Source organism: Phalaenopsis equestris, unplaced genomic scaffold (genome assembly GCF_001263595.1).
Source record: "Phalaenopsis equestris unplaced genomic scaffold, ASM126359v1 Scaffold000545, whole genome shotgun sequence".
In the NCBI taxonomy this organism is placed as follows: Eukaryota; Viridiplantae; Streptophyta; class Magnoliopsida; order Asparagales; family Orchidaceae; genus Phalaenopsis; species Phalaenopsis equestris.
Window position 1 is genome coordinate 192,865 of NW_018164985.1, and position 27,105 is coordinate 219,969.

At 35.2% G+C, this 27,105-nt stretch overlaps 4 protein-coding genes across 4 annotated transcripts in view; 2 read left to right on the forward strand and 2 right to left on the reverse strand.

Annotated features, from left to right (window-relative positions):
- Positions 1-2,357: 2,357 nt before the first annotated feature.
- Positions 2,358-5,046, forward strand: LOC110029066. The gene is made up of 4 exons (XM_020731181.1): positions 2,358-3,211; positions 3,306-3,513; positions 3,598-3,727; positions 4,765-5,046. Exons 1-4 carry the CDS (start codon positions 2,415-2,417, stop codon positions 5,013-5,015), a joined length of 1,386 nt encoding a protein of 461 aa, XP_020586840.1. The 5' UTR covers positions 2,358-2,414; the 3' UTR covers positions 5,016-5,046.
- A 10,819-nt stretch (positions 5,047-15,865) lies between these two features.
- Positions 15,866-16,660, reverse strand: LOC110029061. The gene has a single exon (XM_020731177.1). It carries the CDS (start codon positions 16,658-16,660, stop codon positions 15,866-15,868), a length of 795 nt encoding a protein of 264 aa, XP_020586836.1.
- Positions 16,661-22,351: 5,691 nt separating this feature from the next.
- Positions 22,352-24,099, forward strand: LOC110029062 (putative leucine-rich repeat-containing protein DDB_G0290503). The gene has a single exon (XM_020731178.1). It carries the CDS (start codon positions 22,352-22,354, stop codon positions 23,939-23,941), a length of 1,590 nt encoding a protein of 529 aa, XP_020586837.1. The 3' UTR covers positions 23,942-24,099.
- Positions 24,100-24,512: 413 nt separating this feature from the next.
- The window catches only part of LOC110029053 (LEC14B homolog), a 52,632-nt gene continuing 50,039 nt past the window's right edge, over positions 24,513-27,105 (reverse strand). Inside the window, exons 8-10 of the mRNA XM_020731165.1 lie at positions 26,190-26,345; positions 25,899-25,959; positions 24,513-24,880 (exon numbers count right to left, since the gene is read on the reverse strand). Coding sequence (XP_020586824.1) covers positions 24,701-24,880; positions 25,899-25,959; positions 26,190-26,345 — 397 coding nt within the window. The 3' untranslated portion in view covers positions 24,513-24,700. The remainder of the gene's footprint in view (positions 24,881-25,898; positions 25,960-26,189; positions 26,346-27,105) is intronic.

Below are 27,105 nucleotides of genomic sequence, written 5' to 3' on the forward strand. Positions count from 1 at the left end.
TATTCCCTCGCATTACTTGATTTAGGGCTGTGTTATTCCAATAACACAGGGAATATGCCAAATAACAGAGCCGCAAATCAAGTAACGTAAGAGAATATTTCAATAACACCGCAAAATAATCGAATAACACCATATAATACTCGAATAACATATCATTTTAATAAATAACGCAGATAAAATATTTCTGTAACACAGCTAAATATTTCAATTCGACTATAGTTCTATGTCAAGATTCCTTATGCAATATTTTTCCTTATGCATGTGAAATGTGTATTTCACTTTTTAATAGTTAAAATTATGCATGTCAAAGGTGCATTTCACTTTTAATAGTTAAAATTATGATGTTTTTTTTTATATGATATGAAAATGTTGGGTGATATAAATGTAAAAAGTATAGGTTAAGTGCTAGAAATGTGAAAGGTTTATTTCACTCTTAATAGTTAAAATTATGATGTTTTTTATATGATATGTAAATGTTGAGTGATATAAATGTAAAAAGCATAGGTTAAGTGTTAGAAATGTGAGTACATAAGAATGGAGGGGTTTGTATGTAATTAATGCCCCTAAAATAAAACTTTATAGGGTGTCCTTTCACAAGTTTAACATAATTGTAATTACATTTTGATGTGATGTTTTTATACAAAGTCATGAGTAGGCATTTTTGGTAACAATATATTCTGTTGCAAAAATCACAATTCAATAATGTAGAAATAGTGAAAATTATTCTAACAACTTAATGGATCGCATTAATGACATTTTAAAATAAGAGGAATGTTCAGTAAACCACGCCATTCATCATTTATAGTAATTTAAGATTAATGTAAATAGGTTTTTGGATGGTCCATGCCTCGCCTCGTGTTTGAAATGACTCGTGTTTGAAATGGCTCGTAAATATTGTGTTCGTGTTCAGCTCAAATAACATGTTTCTGTTCGTGCTTGGCTCATGTTTGGCTAGAAATAGATTCAGTAGAACATATTCCACAGAATAACATGGAATAACACCGTAGTAATAACATCGTGGTGTTATTTGGGTGTTATTCACGGCGTTATTGGTGTGTTATCGGGTGTTATTCCGCAGTGTTAAACTGTGGAATAACACCGAGTAACAATGCAACGTTACCAATGTGTTATTCACGGTGTTCTTGGTGTTATCAATGTTATTCCGCGGTTTTACATCACGGAATAACACCAATAACACTGTGAATAGCACCCGAATATCACCACGGTGTTATTCCGCAGTGTTACTCGATGTTATTCTGCAGAATAACAGCAATAACACCACATAATATTGAATATATTTATATTTTTATTTATAAATTTATTTAATTCTTTTTGAACTAATTCAAGCTGAACACCAGAGAACAAATATTTTTTTGGTGTTCGGCTCGTTTATATTTCGAGCGTAAATATTTATTCGTGTTTGGCTCATTAAGCTTAACGAACAAGCTGAACATGAACCGTTTAACGAGTTGTTCGCGAACAACCAGCCGTTTTGACAACACGACCAAAAAATAAATAAAATGTTTATGATATTTATATGATAATTATACTAAAGTTTTATTATTTTATAATTAATACTAAAAAACCACAGCTGCGTCGTCTTTTTTTTCAAATGTGATATTCTCCACTTCTACAACTCAAAGCTCCTTGTTTTCAAGCTAGAAAATTAACTGAAGTCGATCACAACTTCAGTTTCTCAAGAATAACACTCTTGATCGACATAGCATCGTCAACATAATTTTGTACCTCCAAACTTTTTCTTGGGTTACTCATATAATTTATTTCAAAGTTTTTAAGGTAAAAAAAAGGCATATAAGAAATTCTCATCCACTAGTAAATTTGACAAGATACCTTTATGCAACCCCTCTGCCGGTCTTTTATTCCAATCCAACTGCTACTAGTCGGCCTCCTATTATTTCTAATTTAAATTTTAATCAGAAAAAGTTATGTGATTATCAAATTTATTTTTAAAAAGAATTTAGTATATATTTAATTAACAAAATCTAGTTAGTATTTATTTTTAAAAATAAATACTTCTAAAATTCTTCCAGGCAAATTTCGAAAAGGATGTTTGGGACAACTTGTGTGTTTCAAGATAAATCTGTTTATCCTGAAACGCGGCCCGCGGGTGGATCGAGGGTTCGACCCGCGGCCTGTTTTTAATATAAAAATGAAATTACGTTTTTAAATAAACGGACAAAACACACCATCCAAATAATACTGCAGTATTTGCAGATCGCCACCGCACTTTTATGCTGCCTCAAACTAGCCCTAAATTTTCCAAGCCAGTTTCTAATGAGCTATTAATTTCATTATTTGTAACTAATCCCAATCTAAACCACAACTAATCCTTCTTCTCTAAACCATAACTAATCCTCTCTCCCTCTCTCCCTCTCTCCCTCTCTCCCTCGACCATGCCGGGGAGCAAGACTTCGTTAAAGGGTAGAAGAAGCAGCAATGGCTTCTCTAGGAAAATAGCAAGTCTATTCTCCTTCTCACCATCGGCTAAACCTCCTGCAACTACATCCTGCCGCTGTGGCGCCAACACCATGTTAACTCTCCGCCGGCTCTGCTCCCTCCTCCGACGACCCTTCCGCCGTCGAACTAAATCTCCGGTCGTCATTCGCCAATTTCCACCCGTCGAAACCACCAACGATCCGCCACCTCAGCTGATCCGCATCGCAACTTTCAACGTCGCCATGTTCTCCATGGCCGCCCCAACGCCCAACCCCGAAAACCCTACTGCAACCAATCTCAACATCGTCGGTAAATCCCTAAACGACAGGCCCAAGGGCATACTCAAACGGCAGCAGACGATCTCCAATTCAAAGAGGAGAGTCTCCATCAATCTCCCCGAAGACCAAATCTCCATCGAGAGAAGCAAGCAGCTTGCCTCTGCTGATAAATTACTCCAAAAAGGCAAGGCTCCAATGTTTCATCAGAACAACTTGAGCTTCGTCGATCGAATGAGAAAAACTGACACGAGTGTTCTTGATGTGCTGATGGAGGTAGATGCCGACGTGTTTGCTCTGCAGAACGTGAAGGCCGAGGAGGAGAAGGGTATGAAACCCCTCTCAGATCTAGCTGATGGGTTGGGCATGAAGTATGTGTTCGCAGAGAGCTGGGCTCCAGAGTTTGGGAATGCGATTCTCTCCAAATGGCCTATAAAGCAATGCAGAGTTCAGAAAATCTGCGACGACGCCGATTTCCGGTGATTACCTTCTCCCAACTTGATGAATTCATGGTTGACAAATCATGAATTCATAGGTTTGTTTTATAAGCCAGCTTGGTAAATTTTGACGCAGGAATGTGTTGAAGGCAACCATCGAAGTGCCGAGAGCAGGAGAAGTTAATCTGCATTGCACACATCTGGATCATCTCGACGAAGAATGGAGGATGAAACAAATTAGGGCAATGCTTCGATCGAATGACGGGCCTTACATATTGGCGGGAGGGCTGAATACTCTTGATGAAACAGACTACTCTGAAGAGAGGTGGAATGATATTATCAAGGTTGTGAATGCTTTTACTTTCGTGAACTTTAAGCTACAGTTCCATTAGGGAAGAAATTAAGCTCACCATTACTGTTTGTTGCAGTACCATGAAGAGAATGGGAAGCCAAGGCCAAAGGCTGAGGTGATGAGGTTTCTCAAGGGAAAGAATTACGTTGATTCCAAGAATTTTGCAGGGGAATGCGAAGCTGTTGTTGTGGTTGCTAAAGGGCAAGGTAGAACCTTTTTCTTAATTATATACCTCTTTTTTAACAAATTAGTTCTTCCACATCACTTTCTTTTGAAATTTGAGGAAGTTTTGATGAGAATTTAATGCAATATATGATTAATTAGTTTTGCACTATCTCAAACCAAATCTGAAGATCATTACTCCCTTCTTGCCAACTCTAAATCAAAATATTCCAATCTAATTTTCTCATTCATTTCTAATATGAACCTCAAGGTCAATGTAGACTATACAGTATGATTACACTTACAAAAGCCAAATTTAAAGAAGACTTGTTAGTTCAAAATATCTTCATCAAAATTTGATTTTGATGAATTTTAAAATTTTTAAGTTTGAATTGAGATAAGTTTTGTGTATGCATAGTCAATCAATATTTATATTACTCTCTTAAAAAAAAACTCAAAAAATTTAAAATCATTGAGGTCAAGTTTTAATTACAATATCATCATGGGAAACTTTTTTCCTAATTTACATATCATCAAATTTGTCTGTTTGCAAGCGCCTCTTACTCATGACCATACACCCCAAAATTTAAACTTTTCATCAAAGAAAAGAGCAACAAATTAAAAAAAAAGAAGAAGATGAAATAATCACCACCGTTCATTTTGACCAGGGATATTTTCCCTCGTCATCACAACTAAAAGGTAGCTTAAATCCAAAAAAAAATGTGGTATGCATGTAAATTTCTAAAAAAGAAAATGTAAAAGAAATCATGGCGTTAGAAACGTGATGAGTAGTTGTTGAGGAAGCAGAAAAATGAAAATATGGTAAAGATTCTGATTCAATTATTCAATTTAAATACATAATTATATTTTCTCGAATAAAAAGGTCCCTCCAAACCATAGATCACATGACTGTCATTATTGATGGAAGTTCAAAGCTTTTTATTATTTTTTTTACCTTTTTTTGCAATATTTATAATCAATTGACTTTGAGACTCGTAATAAATTAAAAAAATGATTTTTTTTTGTTTAATCATATTTGCACGATTCTCAAAACTTATCCAACGGCTTTGGTTCGTTGCAGATGTGCAGGGGACTTGCAAGTATGGCACAAGAGTTGATTACATACTGGCATCACCTGGTTCGCCCTATAAATTTCTTCCAGGTTCTTATCGGGTCATCTCATCAAAAGGGACTTCAGATCATCATATTGTAAAGGTTGATATTGCAATTAACGGTAATGTTGAAAAAAATCACAGAACACAAAAATCTCAGAAAAGATTAGTAAAAATAGACGGTGTTTCTTCCAAAGGAATTTGGAAAGTTAATTCATAAGTTCTGCTCTTTCAATTTATCTTTTTTTCTTCCCCCATTTTTCTCTTCACTTGCTAAATATAGATCTGATAGTCTATATGTAACTACATACTGCTATTTTTATTTGGTGGAAGATTTACATACACACCACTCAATTCTTATGTATTTAACTTTCTAACACCTAAACTTCTATTTTTACATGAAAAATGTCAATTTTTACAAGATAAAATGATGTTTTTTTTTTTTATTTTCAAAAAAAATGATGGTATTTTTGATTTGATGTGAATGATTTGGCGGTTATAAATGTAAGAAAATAAAGTTTAGGTGTTAGATATGTAAATACATAAGACTTAGGAGGCATGTATTCAAATGCCCACTTTGTTTTTAGGAGCAAGGTTCTGGATATAGTTTTAGATCAGAGTTGCTAACTATATGCCGAGCCTATTTGCTAAAAAATTAGGTACCAGTTGTCATGGGCTTAAATATTTATGCATATTGGTTGGAAAGAACATGAAGACAAAGGATAAAAAACCAAATATTATGAGCCATTAGATCAAGGGTAAAAAAAGTAATTTGACTATGATGTGTTCTATCATTTCTCTTTAGTTTTTATTTAAGGGGGTATTTTTACATACATACCTCCTAATTTCTAGCATTTATATCTCGAACACCAAAACTTTACCTTTATGTTACCTAAGTCTTTCACATTACATGAAAAAAACACATTTTTAACTTGTGAGGAGTGGAGCACACATTTTCATTTGAATGATAATATAATTGAAATTTTAGATTTTAGACATGTACATCTTTCTTTTTTTCACTTTATAAATAAATTTAAAAAAATGATTTTGACTACTCTTTCTTTTGATTAATTCTTAGAACGATGAGAATTAAAGTAAAGTGTAAATTTTGATGAGATCAATGAAGATTAGCATGGTTATGCTGCAACAAGCAACTGGGAGAAAAAAAAAATCCTCCATTACTCGGTCACTGCTTCAGGTGCCATGTGCGGATTCAAGGTGGAAGCATTGGGAGCATCGGCCTCTATTGGCCTGAACATGCCTTGGTTATTTAGTTTGTTCCTCAGCTCCCGATGCCTCCCATTTATTTTATCCCTTTGGTACATACTTTTTTCAAAATTTACATTAGAAGCAAGTAAGTGTGGGTAAATTACAAACACAAAATATTGCATACTTATTATCAATATTTTGTTGATTTTGCAAGCAAAGTAATCTGAAATAAAACTTAGAAAAAAAAAATCAATTTGATTATAGTTTGCTATGCTAATCACGGAAAATATTTGCGTACATAAGACGTACGCAGCGCTGCATACGTTCAGGAGTTATTCAGGGGGTACAGGGGGGTTATATCGGGGTTATACCCCTCGGTAACCCCCATGTAACCTCTTTGTAAACTACCTGTAACCTACAAATGAGTTTCGCGCTTCTGTAGTTTCATGGGTACAAATAAGTTACACGGAGGTTACAAGGGAGTTACACGCAGGTTACAGGGGGTATAACCCGGATTCAACCCCCCTGTAACCCCTGAATAACCCCTGACGTATGCACTGTTGCGTACGTCTTATGTACGCAAATATTTTCTGCTAATCACATGAATTCGACATCTTAGAATTCTTTGCTTTATTTCCGGCTGATGTGCTACATGTTTGACATGAAGTTTCTCTTTCTTTTAAATCAATTTTTTTTGCAATGATTCTATAAACTTAATCATCTATAATTCCTTTTTGATGCACCAATTCACCCCAAATTATCCCATATTGGGAAGTTTTTAGCATAACCACTTCTCAACTTAATTAGTATCATATCATAAAGTTGAATAAATAATTTTTACCAATGTATGACTAATCGCCAAATTAACACATGAAAAAACACATTATATACTATAATTTCTTCTTATATTAACTTGGAAAATTTACATAAAATCACACAATTATCATTTATTTACAGATCTAATGCCCAAAGTTTGATATTTACATTTTTAACATATTGGTGCTATAAATTTATGCATAAAAAGTTGTATTTAGTTGTTGCATGTGTTCTTGGTCAAAAGTGATCACTATATATATATATATATATATATATATATATTTCAGAGTCAGCTAGGAGCTTTGTAAATGAAAAAATGTGCAAGTCAGTCAGCAAGGAGCATTGGGATTTGAAATGTTTAAGTAATTCCTAAGCCAAAAAATTGTAGGGGATCAAGGAAGACGCAAGCTATGACAGAGTCAGACCGAATTAAGGGTGGGTAATGCTGGAATGCATTGGGTGTATAAGATATACTTTAAATACATCCTGAATGTATTTTAAATACCCAAATCTGCACATACGACGAATGAACTATTCGGAGTGTATGAAAATGATGCCCTACTATGAACAGCTTCTTGCATAGGACTGCAGCTGGAGCGTATTCAAGAAAATGGGCATCTGCGTAGATCACAATTTAGTTGTTGTTGCGAGATCTATACCAATCAGTTGTGATATGTAGAATAAAAATAGAAGAATGATTTTTGAAGCGAAAAATAGAACGAGAAATTCACACTAGAAAATAGTAACACAGATTTACGTGGTTCGGCGAATTGCTTACGTCCGCGGAGTTGCAGAGGATTTTACTACTTGAGGAATTTATACCAGTCGATCACCTTGACTTATAAGAGAAATCTCACTCTTCGTTGCTGCTCTCTCTGTTCTTCTCTCTTTAGACCGAGATACTTCGAAGAAACTCTACACCGAGATACTTCGAAAAAACTCTACACCAAGATACACCGAAGAAGAAACATGTACAAGAGAAATAAACCCAATTTCTCTTCTGTCACAAGCCACCAAGAAGAAGCCTGGGGAGAATATTCTTCTTCTTCTTCCTTCTGTCGCAAGGAACTGCTTCTCGTTGTACTTCTTTTCCTCTGCCCCGAGGAAACCTTCCTCTGTCCCGAGGAAACTGAAGAAGTACTAAAAAACCGTGACTTCTCATTAACTACGAAATCTGAAGAAGAGCCGTTCTTTTTATCACGAAGAGAAGGGAGCGACTTCAAGCGTGCGGGAGGAGGCGGAGACGGGATCGCGATCTTCGCTATCGGGAGAGCGAAGGGGTCCGAACCGGGCTCCAGCGCTAACAAATTCTACTGTATTTACATATCTTACACCAAACTTTCATACTTACATCCACAACTAATTAAAAGTGAAAAACACAATTTCATTCAAAACTTTTTGACATTAAAGTACTATAAATTTAAATATCAAACGTTAGGTTTTAGATATGCAAATGCATAGGAACTGTGTGGAAGATATGTAAATTTCTCTTATTAAAAATATGTTCAAGCTCAATTTATTTAAATTTATGTTTGTTTGAGTTCTAGTTTAAGCTTAGCTTAAACATTATTTTCTTCTTACTTGTAAGCTTTGAACGACCAACTCGCTTAAAAATATAAACAAGTCCTGTCAAGCCGAGCCTGCCCAGTCTTAACAAGTCAATCGAACTTGGCATAAAAAATTAAAATTTAACATAACAAAGTTAAAATATCCTTAAAATTCACTTACTTTTTTAACATTATTTTAAACAATTTTCTACAAGATCATATGGGATTCAAGTAAATAATTCAAGGTGCGTTTGGGGCGGCTGCTGCTTAATATATCATATGGGATTCAAGTAAATAGTTCTAGTTTAAGCTTAGCATGCAAATATATCGATTAATTCATATTTGATTATGTACTAATATTTATTGAATTAATATTTGATTGATAAATGATCTTTGATATTACTAACATCACTAGGATAATAAACAATTCAACTTCGAGCCGAGCTGATGTAGGCTAAAAAAAAATCAATCCAAAATTTTGGCTCATAGATCGAAGTGTTTATTTCGATCAGAGTTTCTTGTACGAACTAAACTTCGAATCAATTTCCGAGTGATTAACTTTGTTAGAGCTAAATTCACAGTCTTACCCTATGTACCACCTAATTTCTACATACCACCAAAAATATCTACTAACATACCAAACATTTATCAGAATTTAACAATCCCAGAATTTGATAAATCCATATTTGCATAATTTATTAAATTCTATTCAAATTAAATTCAACTTGCAACCAAACAACCCGTTAATCTAACACCTAGGTGCTATTTAGGAGCTAATTTTAAGCATGATTTGCACAAGAATTAAGCTAAATTTTGCCAAATAAAGAAAAAATTATCTGTAAAGCTTGAGTTTTTTTGTAAATCTCAGAATGATGTTGACTATCGATAAATCCAGGGTTTGCTAAATCATCTGAATCATCAGATTTAGCAAATCCCGGATGAGACGAGAATAAGTGGCCTTTTGGTAGCTGATTTTAAGCAGATTATTCATGCTTTATGTTAAATCCTGCCAAACGGCAAAAAAGACATGCATAAATCCTATGAATATACAAAATTTAAGATTTGAATTTTGTCTTTGATTGATGTTAAATCCAGATTTAGTAAATCCAACAATGTGGTGGATTTAATACATGTAGATTAACTAAACTCTACTAATGTTAAATCATTTTGGTCAAAATACAGCTCTGATTTGATTAATCCAGATTATATTAGTTTAGGCAGGATTTAGTAAATCCAAGAACGGGGTGGATTTAATAAATCCAGATTTACTAAATCATAGTCATTTTGGTCAAACTAAAGCTTCCCATTTGATAAATTTGGACTTGACCAAAATCTTTCCAGACCATCATTTTGGTCAACATAAACACTCAAATTTGATTAATCTGTATTTCACTGATTTAAGCATTAAATACCATATTTAGGAAAACCAGGATTTAAGGCCTTAATTTAATAAATCCGGATTTACTAAATCCTGCTAATGTTAAATCCTTCTTGTAGGCAAACACACCCTTAAAGCACGATTTGGGCTAGATTTAACTTAAATCTTGCTAGACGGTCATTTTGGTCAAAATAAAGCCCCCGATTTGATAAACCAGGATCTAACCTAAATCTTGATAGATTGTCATTTTGGTCAAAATAAAGCATTGGATTTGATTAACCCGGATTTCAATGATTTAGTCATTAAATTTCAGATTTTGTAAAACCATGGATTAAAGCTTCAATTGAATAAATCCAGATTTACCAAATCCAACTAACACTAAATCATTCTTGTAGCCAAACACACCCTTAGAGCAAGATTTAAGCTAGATTTAACCTAAATCTTGCTAAACTGTCATTTTGGTTAAAATAAAGCCTCTGATTTGATAGACTGGGATTTAACAAGCTAAATCTTGCTGAACTGATGTTTCACATGAAAATGAAGGCATGGAGTTACCTTAATGGTTTCGGGTAAGAGATGAACAGGAGAAAGATGGGAGTTTCGGGTCTCTGCAAGTTGCGATCTCGTGGTTGCGTACTCACCATAATCCATTAGCTTCAATAGTGAATATATGGCGAGGGTTCGGTCACGATAGCAATGGCCATGGACGAAATCGAGAGAGTGAGAGGGAAGTGCAAGGGTTTCAGGGAGGGAGGGAGGGAGGGAGGAAGGAAGAAAGGGTTCGGGCGGAGCCGCGAGCGGGAGGATGATAATAAGACAAGAGATAAGGGTTTTTTTGGGCTATTTACCGACGACTTATAAACGATTTCATAGCCACTGATTTATAACATCAAAACCGATCAACACCGTCACTTAATATTCAATGTGGAACCGACGGTATATAACGTCAGCCACTCCATAAAACTCGTCAAAATATTTTTACTGTAGAAAACAAACGACATAGTCTGTAATCAGCTGTCGCAAAATATCCAGCTAGTATACCGTTGCTGTGCCGTCAGAAACCAACATGATATTTTCGACATCAAGAAAGCCATCGATAATTCTGCCAATCATAATTGCTTCTTCCGTAGGGTTCATTATGTGTTTTGGTCATGCTTTTGTTTCTACGCTATTTCTTTCAAGTCAAATTTTCCAAAACAAGATTGGAAATGAAAGAATGATTTGATAGTGTGCATGTGAGATTGTGCTATTTATGATAGCATGTAACTTTGATGGATACATCATTATGTTATAGATTATTTTGATAGCTAATGAGTTGGCTAACAAACACGTAGGCCTTGTTTAATATAATATTTATTTATATATTTTTATTTTTTATTTCTAAAAATAAACTAATATTTATTTGTGGTTTGAACTTTTACTTGTTATTTTATTTATATGTTTTGGTTTGAACAAAATATATTTGATATGAGATAACTTGTTTTATTGTATTTAAATAAAAATAAAAAAAAACAACCTTTATATGTTAAGGGTGTATTTAAAAATAAGCTAATTTATAATAAAAAAATAGAAGCATGCAAAAATTGATAATAAATAAAATTATTTAAAATAAAGCAATAAAAAAAGATCGCAGACATGTCCAACATGTTTTAATCAAATAACCAAACATGCTTGGCTTCAAACCTAAATATAAACAAAAGAAAATAAAAATGGTCCCAAAAGACCCCTTCAATACTGCTTTAAGCATGAGATTGAGATTGAGAATGTCAATTGTGTCCATATAGGTGTTTGTTGAAATGCATGCAATCAAGGCATTTTGATGTACATGAATGAAAATAATATATAATCTTAACTTAAAGTGGAATAAATGATATTAATGCTCTTATTTACATGGTTGATGCAAAATTTTAACTTACATAAAGGCAAGTGATTCATGTGTACTATCATATTAAATATATTATATGATATGAGTATATATAAGATTGATATGATAACATTGTATTAATTCATATTGCTTCATCTTTTTCACTAATTAAATTTTATAGGAGGTGATGCATAATCTACAACATTTTATGCTTAACATTATTAAATTTACTTTGTTGTTACTTTTTTACATGAATAGGAGATTGAAATTATGAAGTGATATTTTGGCAATATGATGTTTTTTTATGTGTTATTTATGATGATAATTTTATATATGAGCATAATATTTTGATTAATATTGATATATATATATATATATATATATATATATATAATTATGATTATGATTATGGTGATGGGTAAGTTTAAGTTTGTAATAATGTACATTCAAGTGAATGCAAGTTTATACCTTTTTGTTGACTACCTCTAATAATTATATCTATTACAATATTAACGTTAATTGCTTTATTGATGTGTGGTAAGAATGGAAGTTTAGAATTGATGGAAAATGACTATATTAATTATGAATAAAATATATTTTTTGTGAATGTATCTGTTATTTCCTATTTTATCCACTCTAATTCAACATGCTCTACTAAAATGTATGACTCTTATTAGTCGGGCGTGATTGAAAATTATATGAAATAATAATTCTTGATTGGGAATCTAATATCATTTTCATGATTTAGCGGAGCATTGACGTACGTTATCATTAATTCACTTCTTGCAATGATAATTGGAGATTTTATAGAAAATGGATTTGTAATTTAATAAAAATAATAAAATTGCATTCCCTTGCTAGATGTGATGAAAACACTTATAAGCTTAATGTGTATTCAATATCCATTCAATTTGTCTAACCAAATAATGGCCTCTCTTATAACTATATATAATTTGGAAGCTTTATGTATTTAATTTTATTGTATTCACATAAAGTACATTGCGTTGCTTCCTTAAAATTAAGGACATAGGCAGGCACACACACACGTGCATGCGCGTGCGCACACACACACAATCATCATCCCATCTCTCACTTTAAATCTTAATTCCTCCAATACTTAATTTACCCCTATTGAAGATAAGCTGAGATTATGGCCATAAACCAAAATAAAAAGATCACACACATACTTTAGGAGGATATGTTACTTGAGCTTTCACTTTGTACATGAACCTACATAATTTGTGTCTAAAAGAGATCATAATCACCTTGGATATATGTCATCCATATAGTTTTATGACTTCCCTTGCATCACATTCTTTTAACTTAGTGAATATTATGGGGGGTCTAAGATTAAAAATGCACTAGGAGTTGATATTCTCATTGCTATGCATTGATCTAGTAAGGGAAAGATATTAGATTAGGAAAAGAAGATAAAATACTAATTTGTATATACATCATGCTTAATATTATACAACATTTGAATACAAAATGAAAAATAGTATTAAATAATGAATTTAAATATTATCTAATTTTATGCATTTATCTCCTATATTTTTTACATGCTACAAAAGAGGCATCTAAAATTTAATGCAAATTTTGAGCAAGAAGTTTCTCAGTGTCAAACTAAATACTTAAATGGGAAGAAGAAAATGATATTGGAAGTGATTAGATCAAGAGCCAAAATCAAAGAATTAATCATTATGAAAAATTTTAGACAAATTAATTAAAATGCTAATGTTAAAAATTATAAAGTAAACTTTATATTTATACTTAATGCTCAATAAAATTATATAGCTTTTGATACGTTAATGATAATTAATATAGAAAAAATTGACCTAGAATATTCTAATCAATTTTTTATTTTTATTTTGTTTCTCAAAACTATTAAAATTATTTAAATACGAGCATATAGTAAATTTTTTTTTAATTATCTGTCTACAACACTCATTTCTCGTGGAAAAAATATTACATCTGGACTCCGCACGTAGAGCTACGTGCGGAGTCCAATGAAATTACGCTGTGGAGGTGATCGACTCGGTAACACAAGGGAATATTCTTCTCGTGTTATTCAAGTGTTTTTGTGTGTTATTCAGGTGTTATTGTGTATTATTTCAAGTATTATTGATGTGTTATTATCTTATTATAACAACGGAAATATGCCCAGAACACAACAATACCTGAATAACATACAATAACACATGAATAACACACAATAACATTTGAATAACACGAGAAGAATATTCTCTTGTGTTACTGGGTTGATCACCTCCACGGCGTAATTTCATTGGACTCTACTACGTGCGGAGTCCTGATGTAATATTTTTTTCTCATCGTGAAGTAGCTCATTGACTTTAACATTTATTCTGATTAAACTTAAATCAGGAAAATTTCAGTAAGTTTTAATCTTTTTTTTTTTTTTTTTTTTTTTTTTTTTTTTGACTTCATCAGATTTTGTTAAAAACAGGTCTAAATACTAGAATTTAATAATTCATTTTTTAGATAAATTATTAGACTTGTTACATAATGGTAGTAATTGTCACGTTGCTTGTCTGATCAAAGGCAGAACCAATCTTTTTTTAGGGGTGCCCGATACTCCCTTAGACCCTAGGAGAACGAAGGGTAAAAATTATTTTCGAGAGGGGCAAAATTGATATTTCAGAAAAGTTCTGTGCACATGTCACAATCGCTCGGATTTGGCCAACATGATGTACGGTGGCATGGTCGAGTCCCAATCATTTGCTCGCAACTACTGACAATCACACTTAATATTTTCTCTTAAAATTGGCTTCATCTACTCACCAAAACTTTTGATCTTTTATGACACTTAGGGTCTGTTTGGGGGAGCTTATAAGAGAAGGTTGCGTTTTCAAAACGCCGCCGTACCGTTTGGTTTGCGCGTTTTACCAGCTTATCTGAAACTGCGTTTGGGTATTTACACTAAACGCAGGCCCCCAGGCAGCCGGCCCGCGGGCCGCGTTTTAAGATAAACATCTTATCCTGAAACGCACAAGCGCTGCTTATCTTGAAATGCACAAACTGCCCCAAATAGACCTTTAATACATTCTTGAGACCATGCAAATGATAATCTTCGGACCTTAAAAGTCTACTATGGACTTTTTCAAATAGAGCAAGAAAATGAGCGTAAATGGATGATAATTTTTTAAATAGAAAAATTATAATATTGTTTTATTTTGTTCAGACTAAGTGAAATTAAAATAATCATTTTATGGGAAAAATGACCAAATTTGCAATATCTGAAATTAAAGTTTTTTACAAATTATATTATGCAAAGTCAATATCATTAATTTTTAAAAGATCTTTTAAACCCCAAGCAACCAAATGAACTATGATGACCAACCTTAAAAGATTAGCATGAAAAAGAATCAAGCCAAGTTGGCTGCCTTTTATTTTATTTTATTTTGTTTTGTTTTGTTTCACACTTCAACACCAAAATTTTAATTTTTTACTTTTATATATATATATATATATATAGACAGACACACACAGACACACGCATGAAATCATGTATTTCGATTCTTAAGAGTGAATGTAGTGATATTATTAAGATGACATGAAAATTTTGGGAGGTAAAAAGTTGAGTGTTCGTTATATAATTTCCGAGGATATGAGAGAAAAATATTACATTAGCACTCCTAACGTAGAGCTACGTTCGGATTGAAATATTCGGTTGTGTTACGGGAATATTTCATATGCGTTATTTGTAAAAATGATGTGTTATTTGAGTATTATATGGTGTTATTCGATTATTTTGCGGTGTTATTGGAATATTTCATCGCGTACTTGATTTGGTACTTGATTTATTTCATCGCGTACTTGATTTGGGGTTATGTTATTCGGCATATTCCCCGTGTTATTTCAATTTTTACTATTTTATTGAAATAACACAACCCCAAATCAAGTAATGGGAGAGAATATTCCAATAACACTTCAACCCCAAATCAAGTAACGCGATGGAATATTTCAATACGATGGAATATTTCAATACGATGGAATATTTCAATAACACCGTAAAATAATCGAATAACATCATATAATACTCGAATAACACCTCATTTTTATAAATAACACATGAAATATTCCGGTAACACAGCCGAATATTTCAATTCAAACATAGCTCTACGTTAGATGTCATGATGTAAGATTTTTCCGGACACGAGTGGCAAGTACCCAAACTCCTAAAATATAATTAATATTAATTTATCAAAAGTAAATTTCAAGTTTATATTCATATTCATTTAAGAATGGGTTACCACATCAGAATACCCGATCCCCTTCCTGGTAGTCGGAAACATCATGAAAACCAAGCCAGCCAAAACCCCCGCACCAAGCGGCAGATTCACCAACAGCTCCTTCGCATCCTGCCCTGCTTCCTGTAAGAAACAGCTCTGTATATCCGCGTCGCTCATTGCAAGAGCCAGAAACACCAGCACTCCAAGCCCAGCATGCACCCAATCCACCCACCTCCTCCGTCGCCGCCGCAACTCCTCCTCCTTAAAAACCTTCCCTTTTTCCTCCTCCCCTCCATCGAAATTCAGCACGTAAAGCCCCTCCGATGTCGCCACGCCATAGTAAAGTCGCCCGTCGCGGCCGACCACACTGTCGGTGAAGGTGAAGAAGATGCAGGAGAGGACGCAGACGAAGATGAGGGCGGAGGTGAGGCATTGATTGGAGGTGTAGCAATGGCCTTTGTTGGAGAAAGAAGGGGACAGAGCTTGGAAGATGAGAAAGGTGCCGGTCGGGAGAAGCTTCGAGAGGTTGGCGGCGGTGGAGAGAGTCTTGTCCATGACCAGCATTTTTGTGGTTGGCAGTGCGGTGGGGGACGGAGGTGGTGGTGGCGGAGTGGCGGGACTTCGGGTTGGTTTGGATGGTGTGGTGGCGGGACTTCGTCTTTGTTCGATGAGTTCGGGGTCGATGGAGTAGTGGTGGCCGCCGGTAATTGCCGATGGGGGAGGGGCCGGGGGCGGTCGTTGGGGGGTAATTGCTGATGTGGCAGTGCCGGCGGCGTTGTTGGCGGTGGTGGTCGTGGTCATTGCTGCGAAGAGGTTGGAGGAGGGGATGGTATGGTAGGGTGGATGGTTTGGTGTTGTTTTAAATGGGGAAGGGGGGAGGAAGGAGATGGGGGTGTTGAGTATGTTGACTTTAATAACTTAAAAAAAAGATATTATGAGAACATTTAGATCAGTTCTTAAAGTTGGATTAAATGTTAAATTATAAAAAAGGTTTAAAGGTTCAAATTTTAAGAAAACAAGTTTTATGTAAATGATATAATAGATATACAAATTTTTTATTACTTAAATAATGTAATAATATGTGGCAAAAATAATGAGAATTATTTTATAAATTAGTACATCATCAAAGAATTCATTAATCAATTACCATATAATATGTGAACAAAAAATTATTAAAATTAAATAAAAGAAGATTGGAACTTCAATTTCAATAAGTTTAAAAATAATACAAATGTTTCAATAAGGCAAACTCAACAACACTAATATTTTTTGTATATAAAGATGGGGAAGAGTCAAAATATCTTCTTACACGAAAAAAATCTCTATCTATAGGAGAAGAAATGCAAGGAAGGATATTTACATTTCAAACCTCGCTATAAGAAGGGTCCACTATAAAAAATTGGCTTATTACCAATAGTCAAATGCCGTCGATAATAAAATTAAAACCGTATGAAATATAATTACTGATAGTCAAACTACGGACTATTTGATGTAGAAAAACTGCTTGTCAGTAATATATAATTGTCGATAGCCCAATTTCATTTGTCAATCACCCTCATCAACTCCCTTACTGCCGACAATCTCAAGCAATGCACCTTAACGACATTCTCCTCCTCAAATAGAAGACTGTTTCCTCTAGAATCCTCATAATCTGCTGATTTGCATCTATCTACCTAGGCCACCGCCTCGGCCACATGGCTCTTTCCGTTACCGTCTCCTCTCTTTCTTCAGCCACCCATCGCTCTGGCTGACCACTCTGCTACACCCCGAAACCATGGGGGAAGAAATAGGAAAATCTTATGTACATGCACAACACTCAATCCAGAAATTCAAAAAACTACTACTTCATTAAATTTTACTAAGCCTATGACAACAACATTAGAACTTGTAAACTAACTAAGATTTGGTAATGGGGACAGAGCAAAAGAAGACAATACAATTCATTTATAATTGATTTATCAGGTGATTCTAAGTGTCTATATATATTTTTATATTTCGATGAATTATAACAGTCACAAATAAAAAAATATCATTGAAGGCGACTCAAATTCTATTTGTTGTAACCACAATAGAAGAGCGGGTTTTGACTCATTCAATAAGGTTGTCCCCTTTGTTTTCCATTAGGTTTATGGTTAGCAAACATCAGGTTGTCATTCACTTTGTGTGGAAAATATATTGCAAAAAACTCTCGCTATCTTCACTTCTCTCCCCTTTTTGTGTTTACAATTGTGAGATACATTATAATTAAGAATTGCATGGATTTATGGATTGAAGAGTTCATTTACTTATAACCAACCACCACTAATTCTTAGCATCCATTGGGGTCTTTTATTTTATTCTTCAGTTAAGGCTTTATTGTAACATTTATGTATGACCTTTTTATGGCCACCATTTAAGATTGTTAATATCTATGTAACATCTCTTGAAGAGAAATACTTTTTCAACAAACAACAATAGATCGGCTGCTCCTGACGCCTCTACCAACGGTCAACCATTTACAAGCATGGATGATTTACATAAGACTCGATTCTTAAATATTTTCATATATCAGTTAATTTCTACACACTTGTATACTTACGTGCATACATCTCAATTAATTTGTTTCCAGCACTCGATGAACTCGAACTTGGGTAGAAAAATTGAAAACGACTCCAAGAGTGTTCGATTAGTCAAAGACATAATGGAAAAATCAATAATGATGCCCAGAGCGTCTGATCGGTCAAAGGATAACAAAACAACCGACAAAGGCGACAAGAGCATTCGATCGGGTGCAAAACTGCAAGACTCTCCTCCGAGTCAAGCATCTCCAAGACTTCTCTCCGGGGCGAGCAACTCTAAGACTCCCCTCCGGACATAGCAACATTAAGGCTCTCCTCTGAGGCGAGCATCACCAATACCCCCCTTCTGAGGAAAGCAACTCTAAGACTCCCCTTCGGGGCGAGCATCTCCAAAACTCCTCTTCGGGGCACGTAACTCTAAGACTCCCCTCTGGGGCGAGCACCTAAAAGAATCTCCTCCAGGGCAAGTATCACTATGACTCCCCTACGGGGCGAGCAAATACAAAACTCCCCTCTGGGACGAGCAATTACAAGACTCCCCACTGGGACGAGCAATGGTTAGACAGTTCCTTTGACAACCAACTTTTCATCCGACGGCCTACTCTTCCACTGATAGTCGATTATTCCTCGGACCAGCCATCGGAACTCGACAACTTCCTTCTGAGAGGAAAAATACTAGAATGACAAATTCAACATATGACAAAAAAAGATACGAGAACTAATGACAAAAAGCGCTAAGCATGGAGTGTCATTAGCAAGTTATGCATTCAAGACTTATTTGCTTTATAAATTTCCTTGCACTTATTATAGTTATCACTATCAAGAAACAAAAAAAAAAAATAGAAAAGCTTATACATATACTCAAAAATAATCTGCACAGATCTCAAGTAGTCGGCACCTCACTTTAGTCGACCGACCAAGCGCACTACTCTCCCTCAACCACCTTATTTAAATCGGCCAATAACCTCTCTACTTCGGTCTGCTAGATAGTCACACTAAAGCAACCATGATCTTCAGGAAATGCACATATAAGTCTCTTAATTTCTTATGTATTGAATGTCATCAGAACCAAGGCAAAAAAAATATGGACATGAAAGTCTGCATCGATCTCGAGACAATCCAACATCAAAATAAAAAAAAAAACTAAGATGCATTTTGCTTGTCTTTTCAAAATATAGTCAAACATGTGATTTTTGCACATTTTATTTCTCTTATCTTTTTTAGATACTAGGGCTTTTTGGTGTAAAAAAAGGAGTTTTTTGGCACTATCATTTGTAACATCTAATTTTATGGAATAAAATGAGTCAACGAGCCCAGAAATACTCAATTTTTTCCCCGACCGAGTAAAGTCCTCCTCTCTCTCTCTCTCTCTCTCTCTCTCTCACATTTCTCTCCCTCTTTCGGTGATCTCTCCTCGGTCCAACGCTCAGACAGATTTGAATTTAACAATTATAAAAGTTATAGCTAGTTTTTAAGCTTCTGCTTCTTCAAACAACGATAATTGCCCCAAACAAACTCTTAATTTCACGAATAACTATTCCATTTATATTTTAAAAATATTCTTTATTAAAAAAATTTTAATAAAATGCTCTTTTGAAAATTTGTACTCATCCTTACTTCAAGAGGATGAGCAGTACACACGTCAGCCGATGGTACTTGCAAATTGGCTAGCGGAATTTAAGTTGTTCGTTTATATGAGATCCATTTATTATCTAATTAATAAGGATATTCAACGCCATCATCTCTCTCAAGTCTTTTAACATTTTCGGCATACATTTCGTATTTTCCTAAACTTTTTTGGATTTACGTGTCAAGTCCAATAAAAACACACCACACGTGAAGGTCCGGTAACACGGAAAATATTTCCCCCGTATTATTCAGGTGTTATTGTATGTTATTCATGTATTATTGTATTCTAAGAATATTTCTGGTGTTATAGCAAAATAATAACACATCAAAAATACTTGAATAACACACAATAACACTTGAATAACACGGGAGGAATATTCCCTGTGTTACCGGGTCGATTTTTTTTTTCTTACCTTCACGTGTGTGGCGTGATTTCATTGGACTCTGCACATAAATATTAACAAACTGATATGTGGGCAAGATTTTGCTATTCTCATTTGAATATAAAGATTCAATACTATTTATATTTAGGCATTTCTAAAATTATTATTATTTTAAAATAAGTCATCTATTAATATTTAGATGGCTTGTTTGAGCAGTTAAAGGTGATTGATTGTTAGTTATCTGAGCCATTTCTTTGAATAACGGTCGCCTTTTGCTTGAGGAAGACGATTCTCTTTCTCATGAAGTCTTCTATATTTTATTTTCCTTGATGCTCATAGAAAATGCATTGTGATGACCATAAGTTTCTCTTCTTTGACTTCTCTTCTCAAATTTATATCATAAATTTATTGAATCTGAATTGTTCATGAAGCCACATCACCAAGGTTAGAGCTTGTGGACAAGGGAGAAAATTAGGGTAGTGCCTCAATTATAGTAAATAATAATATGGTGTTTTTTTTTTTAATTTTAACTTTGGCCTCCCAATTATAGATTTGAGGCGATGTTGATGCTACATAGTTGGCTAATGTTAACCTGTTCTTTCTTTGAGGTCTATCATATCATTTTTCTCTCTCTAGAGCTTAGGATCTAGTCTTAGGGTTTTCCCCAGTGGCTCTCTTAGAGCTTAGGTTTTCCAAGTTACAATGCTGACTGATGGCCTCTGGTCAGTGGTGGTCGACGGTGATTAGTGGTTATCGATGGCGGTCAAAGGTCGATGATGGTCGGTAGTGGTTGATGTTGATAGTAGTGCTCGACGACAGTTGGTGGTTGTCGATGGTTGTCGGCAGTTTTCAACAGTGGTCGACAGTGGTCGATAGTAGTCGAAAGCGATCGGTGGTAGTTGGTGGTTGTCGAGGGGGTCGGCGAGTGTCGACAGCGGTAGGCGGCAGTCGACAGTGATTGACGGTGACAGGGGTGGTGCTGGACTTCAGCTCCTTCTCAAAACTTTAAATTCTCTTTCTAACTTCCAGCCCCCTCTCATGAGAGGGATGGGGTTCTATTCACAGTGTTATGGGTGTAATGAATGCACGGATATGAAATACTGTGATCAGACGGTCTGGAGGGCTTCCTTCGATCAAACGATGTTTGATGAACATTTGAGTGCCTAAATGAGGTCGGAATTGAGCAATCTTGGGCTCGTTGGATTCGACTTATTGAGACGCTCAAATCGAATATAGGTTGCTAGATTCAACATTCGTTTAACGCTCTAGATATGTATGAAAAACTTCAAAGAGTGGTTTAATGACTTCATCTAAGCTTGATTTGACTATGATTGGACTAATTTTGGTAACATTGGGTTTATCTTGTCAAGCTGGTCAGTTTAACGATAAGTTTGTTGAAATCAGAGCTCTAGATGATTTGAATATTTCTTACTCAAAAGGCCGCATCGAGTAGATGTATCGATGTATATATAGGTGAGTGTGTATTTGTGTGTATGTAATTCATTGTCTATTTATTACAAGTGATTAAAGTCTCAAACTTTGAATTCTAATGAGTAAAAAAGACTTAAACGATATTAAAAAAAAAAATTAGGTTTTAGTGTTCGATATGTAAATATATAAGAATTGGGAGGTGAGATTCACGGCCGGTATCAATATCTTTTTATTCAAAATTACCCATGCAATGAACACCCCCAACGGTCACCCAACACTGAATCGTCCCAGAATAATCCGAATCATCTCCGCCGTCCGTTTTTCCCTGCTCCATCAGATTCTAGTTCGGCGCTGCCCGAAGCGGCCCGCTCCTCTCCCCTTCGGTATCCCCCGCTGCAGCTTTTTATCCGGCCGTTCATTTTTGTCGCTCTCCTATAAAGCAAACGCCATTGTCACTATCTGCAAATCCAAAACCCTAAATCTCTCCTCTCATGGCGAAGAAGAACCGTATACCCTCGACTGAAGCCCAAATGGAGAACCTTAAAACACTTAATAACCGTCTCCTAAAGGTGGCGGCAGATGGCCGTAAAAAGAACGAAAAGCTCCGCTCCGAGCTAGCTTCATTGGCTGCCGACCATGAAATCCTTGATGTCACTGAGCGTGAAGTCTTTAGGTTAGTCCTCTCTGAAGCGACTGCACGCACTACAGAGATGACGGGGAAGATGCTGAAGAAGGCTGAGTTGGCTGCTACTGAGCTCCATGAGGCGGAAAGGCGGCTGCTTGCTATGGCAAGAGAGAAGGATGAGGTTAAGAGCTTTCTGGAGCGCACAGCGAAGGAAAGAGATTTGAGTCGGAGTGATCTTGATGAGAAGAGGAAGGAGGTGGAGGAGTTGAAAACATTTATTCCGTCCTTGGAGCAAGTGCGGAAGGAGAAGCAGGTTGCTGATGCCAAGTGCGGAAAGCTTGAAGAAGAGTTGCAATCTGCCATGCATGAAAAGGATTTTTTGGAGAGAATCCTTGAAGATAATAAACAATTGGTAGAGAAATTAGTAAGAGAGATGGTGCTGATGAAAATTGAAGAAGGTGTTGATTTTGATGTTTTGAAAACTGAGAATGAAGAAAATTGCTCAAAGATTTCTGCTTTGGAAGAAGAGCGTCGTTCTCTGAAGGAAGTTAGAGGTGAACTGGAAAATGAACTGTGTGGCATGAAAGTTTCTGTTAAAAAACTGGAGGAAGAGAAGGTCGAAGCTTGGGAGGATCATAAGAGGAATATGACTGAGTTAGGCCGTTTAGAGAAGGAGAAGTTAGAATTACAGAAGAAATTTGATTTGAAGGAGGAAGAAACGGCCTTGCAAATGAATGAGTTGAAGAGGAATATGACGAAAATGGCAGCTGAGAAGGATTTTGTTGATCAAGCCAGCGCTAAATATGAGATTCAGATCAGTAACTTGCAGGCAGAAATATCAAAGCTCCAATCCGCTAGAAAGAGCCTTGAAGATGCCCATAGCACTTGCAGTGAAAAACTAGCCGTTATAGAAGACAGCCGTGCTGCAATGCAGAGAAAAATGAACCAGGCTGTAGCTCAGGAAATGCTACTACAGAAAAAACTAAATCATCTCACTACAGAGAATGTGGACACAAAGAAACGCATAAATTCATTGATATTTGAGAAAGCTTCTCTTGAGAAGCAACTTGAAATTTCAAACCAAGGACTTCAGGATATCGAGAAGAAGCTGAAGATCTCAGAGGATGCTTCCAGCCAAGTGTGTTCTCTGTTGAAGAAGATGACTGCTGAGGTAATGGATGCTGAGAGAACCCAAGCGAATTACAACAGTAGAGAAAGGGGATTAGAAATCGAGAACTACGAGGAAATTAAGCTGTTTGTGGACAATTTGGATGCTATAAAGCTAGCAATGAAGGACAAAGACGCAAGGATTAAGGATCTAAACCAAGGGCTGGAGCTCCTGCAGGTATCTGTTACCTGTGGAAAGAGCAAATGGGGAATATGGAAGTGGCTTTTTCCTGCTACAACTACCATCTTTGCTGCTGTCTCCTTGGCCTATGCTGCAAGGGCACGCTAAGTTCCTCATTCTGTGACTTGGAAACCTACGTTTTGTTGCGTTCTATAAGCTTTTATTTTGATGATTGGCAAAAATCATTAGTTATAGAAGACAATTAGAGTCTGTTCCAGTTGGTAACTACATTTTATGCTTTGATTTACTACAATACTCGTAACCTGACATGGATTACAATTTCTCACTCATTTTGGCCAGTTGACATTCAAAATTTTAGTGGTTAATCCTACCAATATATTGCGTCAGTAAATCATATGGAATTTTGTAAAAGAAAACAATAGTTCTGGTTAAAACAACACTTATGATAAAATGATAAAAAGAATAAATATTTGAAGGAGAAATAATAAAAAAATTATTCGGCAGAAGATATAATTGTCAAATATTTTTATTTTAAATACATTTTAGATTAATATATATTTTTTTAAAATGAACAACTTTACAAGCTAATAAGTAGAGTTTGACTCTAGCATAGCTTGTAAGTTCCTTGAGTTAGGCCCAATTACATCCCTAAAATTTGACCATCAAAACAAACACAGAAATAGACATTATTTTAAATACTATAAAAAAAGCTTTCAGCTGACCAAATATAGACAATGTATAAATCTTTAAAAAAAAATCCCAAAGCCCCAAATACATTATGCTTAAAATTTAACAGCAGGCATCATTGTATTTATGCCTGTCGATTAATGCTTGAATATGAAGCACTTGCGCTGAAATGGTATTAGACAACAGATACAAGAAATGCTCTGAGCATGTTCCTTTAATTTACCGATGCCGCCGCCTCCTTTTTGGTAAGATGGGTTGGGAATCTGTCCCCGGGAATTCCCATCTACCGACAATGCCGTCCCAAGAGGAGCTGACGAGAATAGGGTAGGAAGCGTGCCAGCTACAGTCTCTAACGGTCGAGCTGCCAAATTCAAGTTTGGCAACTTGGGCTCCAGTGATCTGAAATTGTTTAGGCAAAGACAATGAGAGTGACTTTTACATTTATACTACCCAAATCTTTCTTATCACATAAAAATTATCACTTTTTCTTTTTTTTTATAAGTGAAATGCACTTTTTCATGCATAGAAAAGGTGGTATGTTATGTAAGAATTGAAGTTTGGGTGTTACATATGTTATGTAGATACGTAGGAATTGAGAGGTATGAATATCTTCATAATTATTAAGTTTTTGTCTTCAGTGGCAATAATTTGTCTTTTGAGTAAATAGCAAGATTATCTAAGGGCTGAAAGCTTTTGTGTGGAAAGGTAAAGCTACGTGCAAGGCAATGGTTTCAACTAACAATGGTGGTTTACTTTGGAATGAGCTCATTTATGTCATTCATGGTTACATTAAAAAACTATTTAAGTGGTATTAGGAGGTTGGCAATAGCAATGATTATGGTTTATAAAGTTTGACCTTCGTTATAAAGTTTTAAATTCTAACCCTCCAAACTTAAAAAGCCATGCTTTTGTTGGCATCCGAAATTCTCAGTGTAACAGATCCAAAATAGCTAATCGATTAAAACATTCACTTCGTCCATCATTATTGCTTGACATTTAACAATTTAAACGCCAAAAATTCGATCTATCTATTCTATTCTCACTCAATAGAACCCCTCATCTTTTAATAACTTCGCAATTAGTAAGAGCCACAAAAGTTATTGCTAATTGAGAGATAACACAAATCATTGGAGGAAAGGAGTGCGAAGGCAAGCAACTTTTGGCTCTGAAAGTCAATAATCATTCCTTCCATTCAAACATTCATAAGGTGTGTATACATATATAGGCACGTTACACTGAGGTCATTTAAAAAAAAATATATTACTTCAAAAACATTCCTACTAGCAACAAAACATGAGACATACGAATTTACTGTAATAACGTCGGTTGTCGGTTATATGGTTCCATGAACCATATAACTGTCAAATATATAGAAAATCGTGCAAATAAAGGACAGAAGAAAGGTCTGATAGCATACCACTTCATAGATGTAAACGCATCCATCATGGGATCCTGAATAAATATACTTCTGACCAGTGCTGCATGTGCCAAGGGTTTGAAATAATAATAAGAATCAATTTTTTACAATTACAAAGCAGAAAAATTCATCTTCATCTGTAAAGAACAATCACGTACTTTCTAAAAAATTGCAGAGGATAAAACAGAATATAAAGTCAATAAATTAATGGCAATAAGCTTCAGCATAATTTCATGAAGGCAATTCCAAAACATGATTAGCGTCGTATATATGGTGGAAACTATTACTCACTTGTGGACAGGGGAAAAGTGGCATCGTATCAAAGTACATAATACTGCATGGCCTCTATAAGTGGCTACAGACTGATCTCTTGGATGTCTCGATTTGTTTGCTCTCGATGGGTATGCCATATATCTATAGTCCCAATGAGGACCTCTTCTCCTGAAGCTGCCATATTCAGCAATAATAATATTAAGTCAGCCACACTGTGAGTAAAAATCATGAAAGCCAGTAATAGATCCAGCGGCTAAAAAAGTAAAAACAAAAATTATAAAGAAGCAAAATCGTTTGAAATGGGAAAAATGGCTTCGGCTGTTCAATTCCAATGAGCAATTCAGCACCACATCAACTTGATTACAAACATCAAGTACTGAAAAAAGTAGTTTTTATATCTCAGAAACTTTTCACAAGAGGAAAAAGGCTAACACAAAAACATGCTTCGATAGGATGGAAAACAAAACCAATACAAGTAGGGCATATTTTTTCTCTTCAATAATTATGTATCAACTCCTTCGATTGGAATCTAGTAAGGCTATCTGCACTTTTCGTCGTCTGTTGCCCTATAAAGCCCTCTTTCCTGTTTCATGGTCTTTGTTGTCCTTGAAGTAGCAAGGGTTGCTAGTCCTCTTAGCAAGAAGAAGTTTGGGGAATGGGTGGTGACACTATTCTAGAGTTCCTAAAGTTTATGGAATAAAAAGAAAATGAGGATTTGAGAAGTCGACAGTGTTTGGAAAGGAATGAAAAACGATTGCTGGTTGTCCAGGCTGAAAACAACCGAAAGAACTACGAAAGATAGCTTCTATGAGGCACACTTGGCTATTCCAAAACAAGCTGCAAAGACATGGCTTACTAAAAGAAGAGGATACAACACTTTTTAGAATAGAAGTCAGAGATTACAATCTCCAAATACACAAAAACAAAGTAGAAG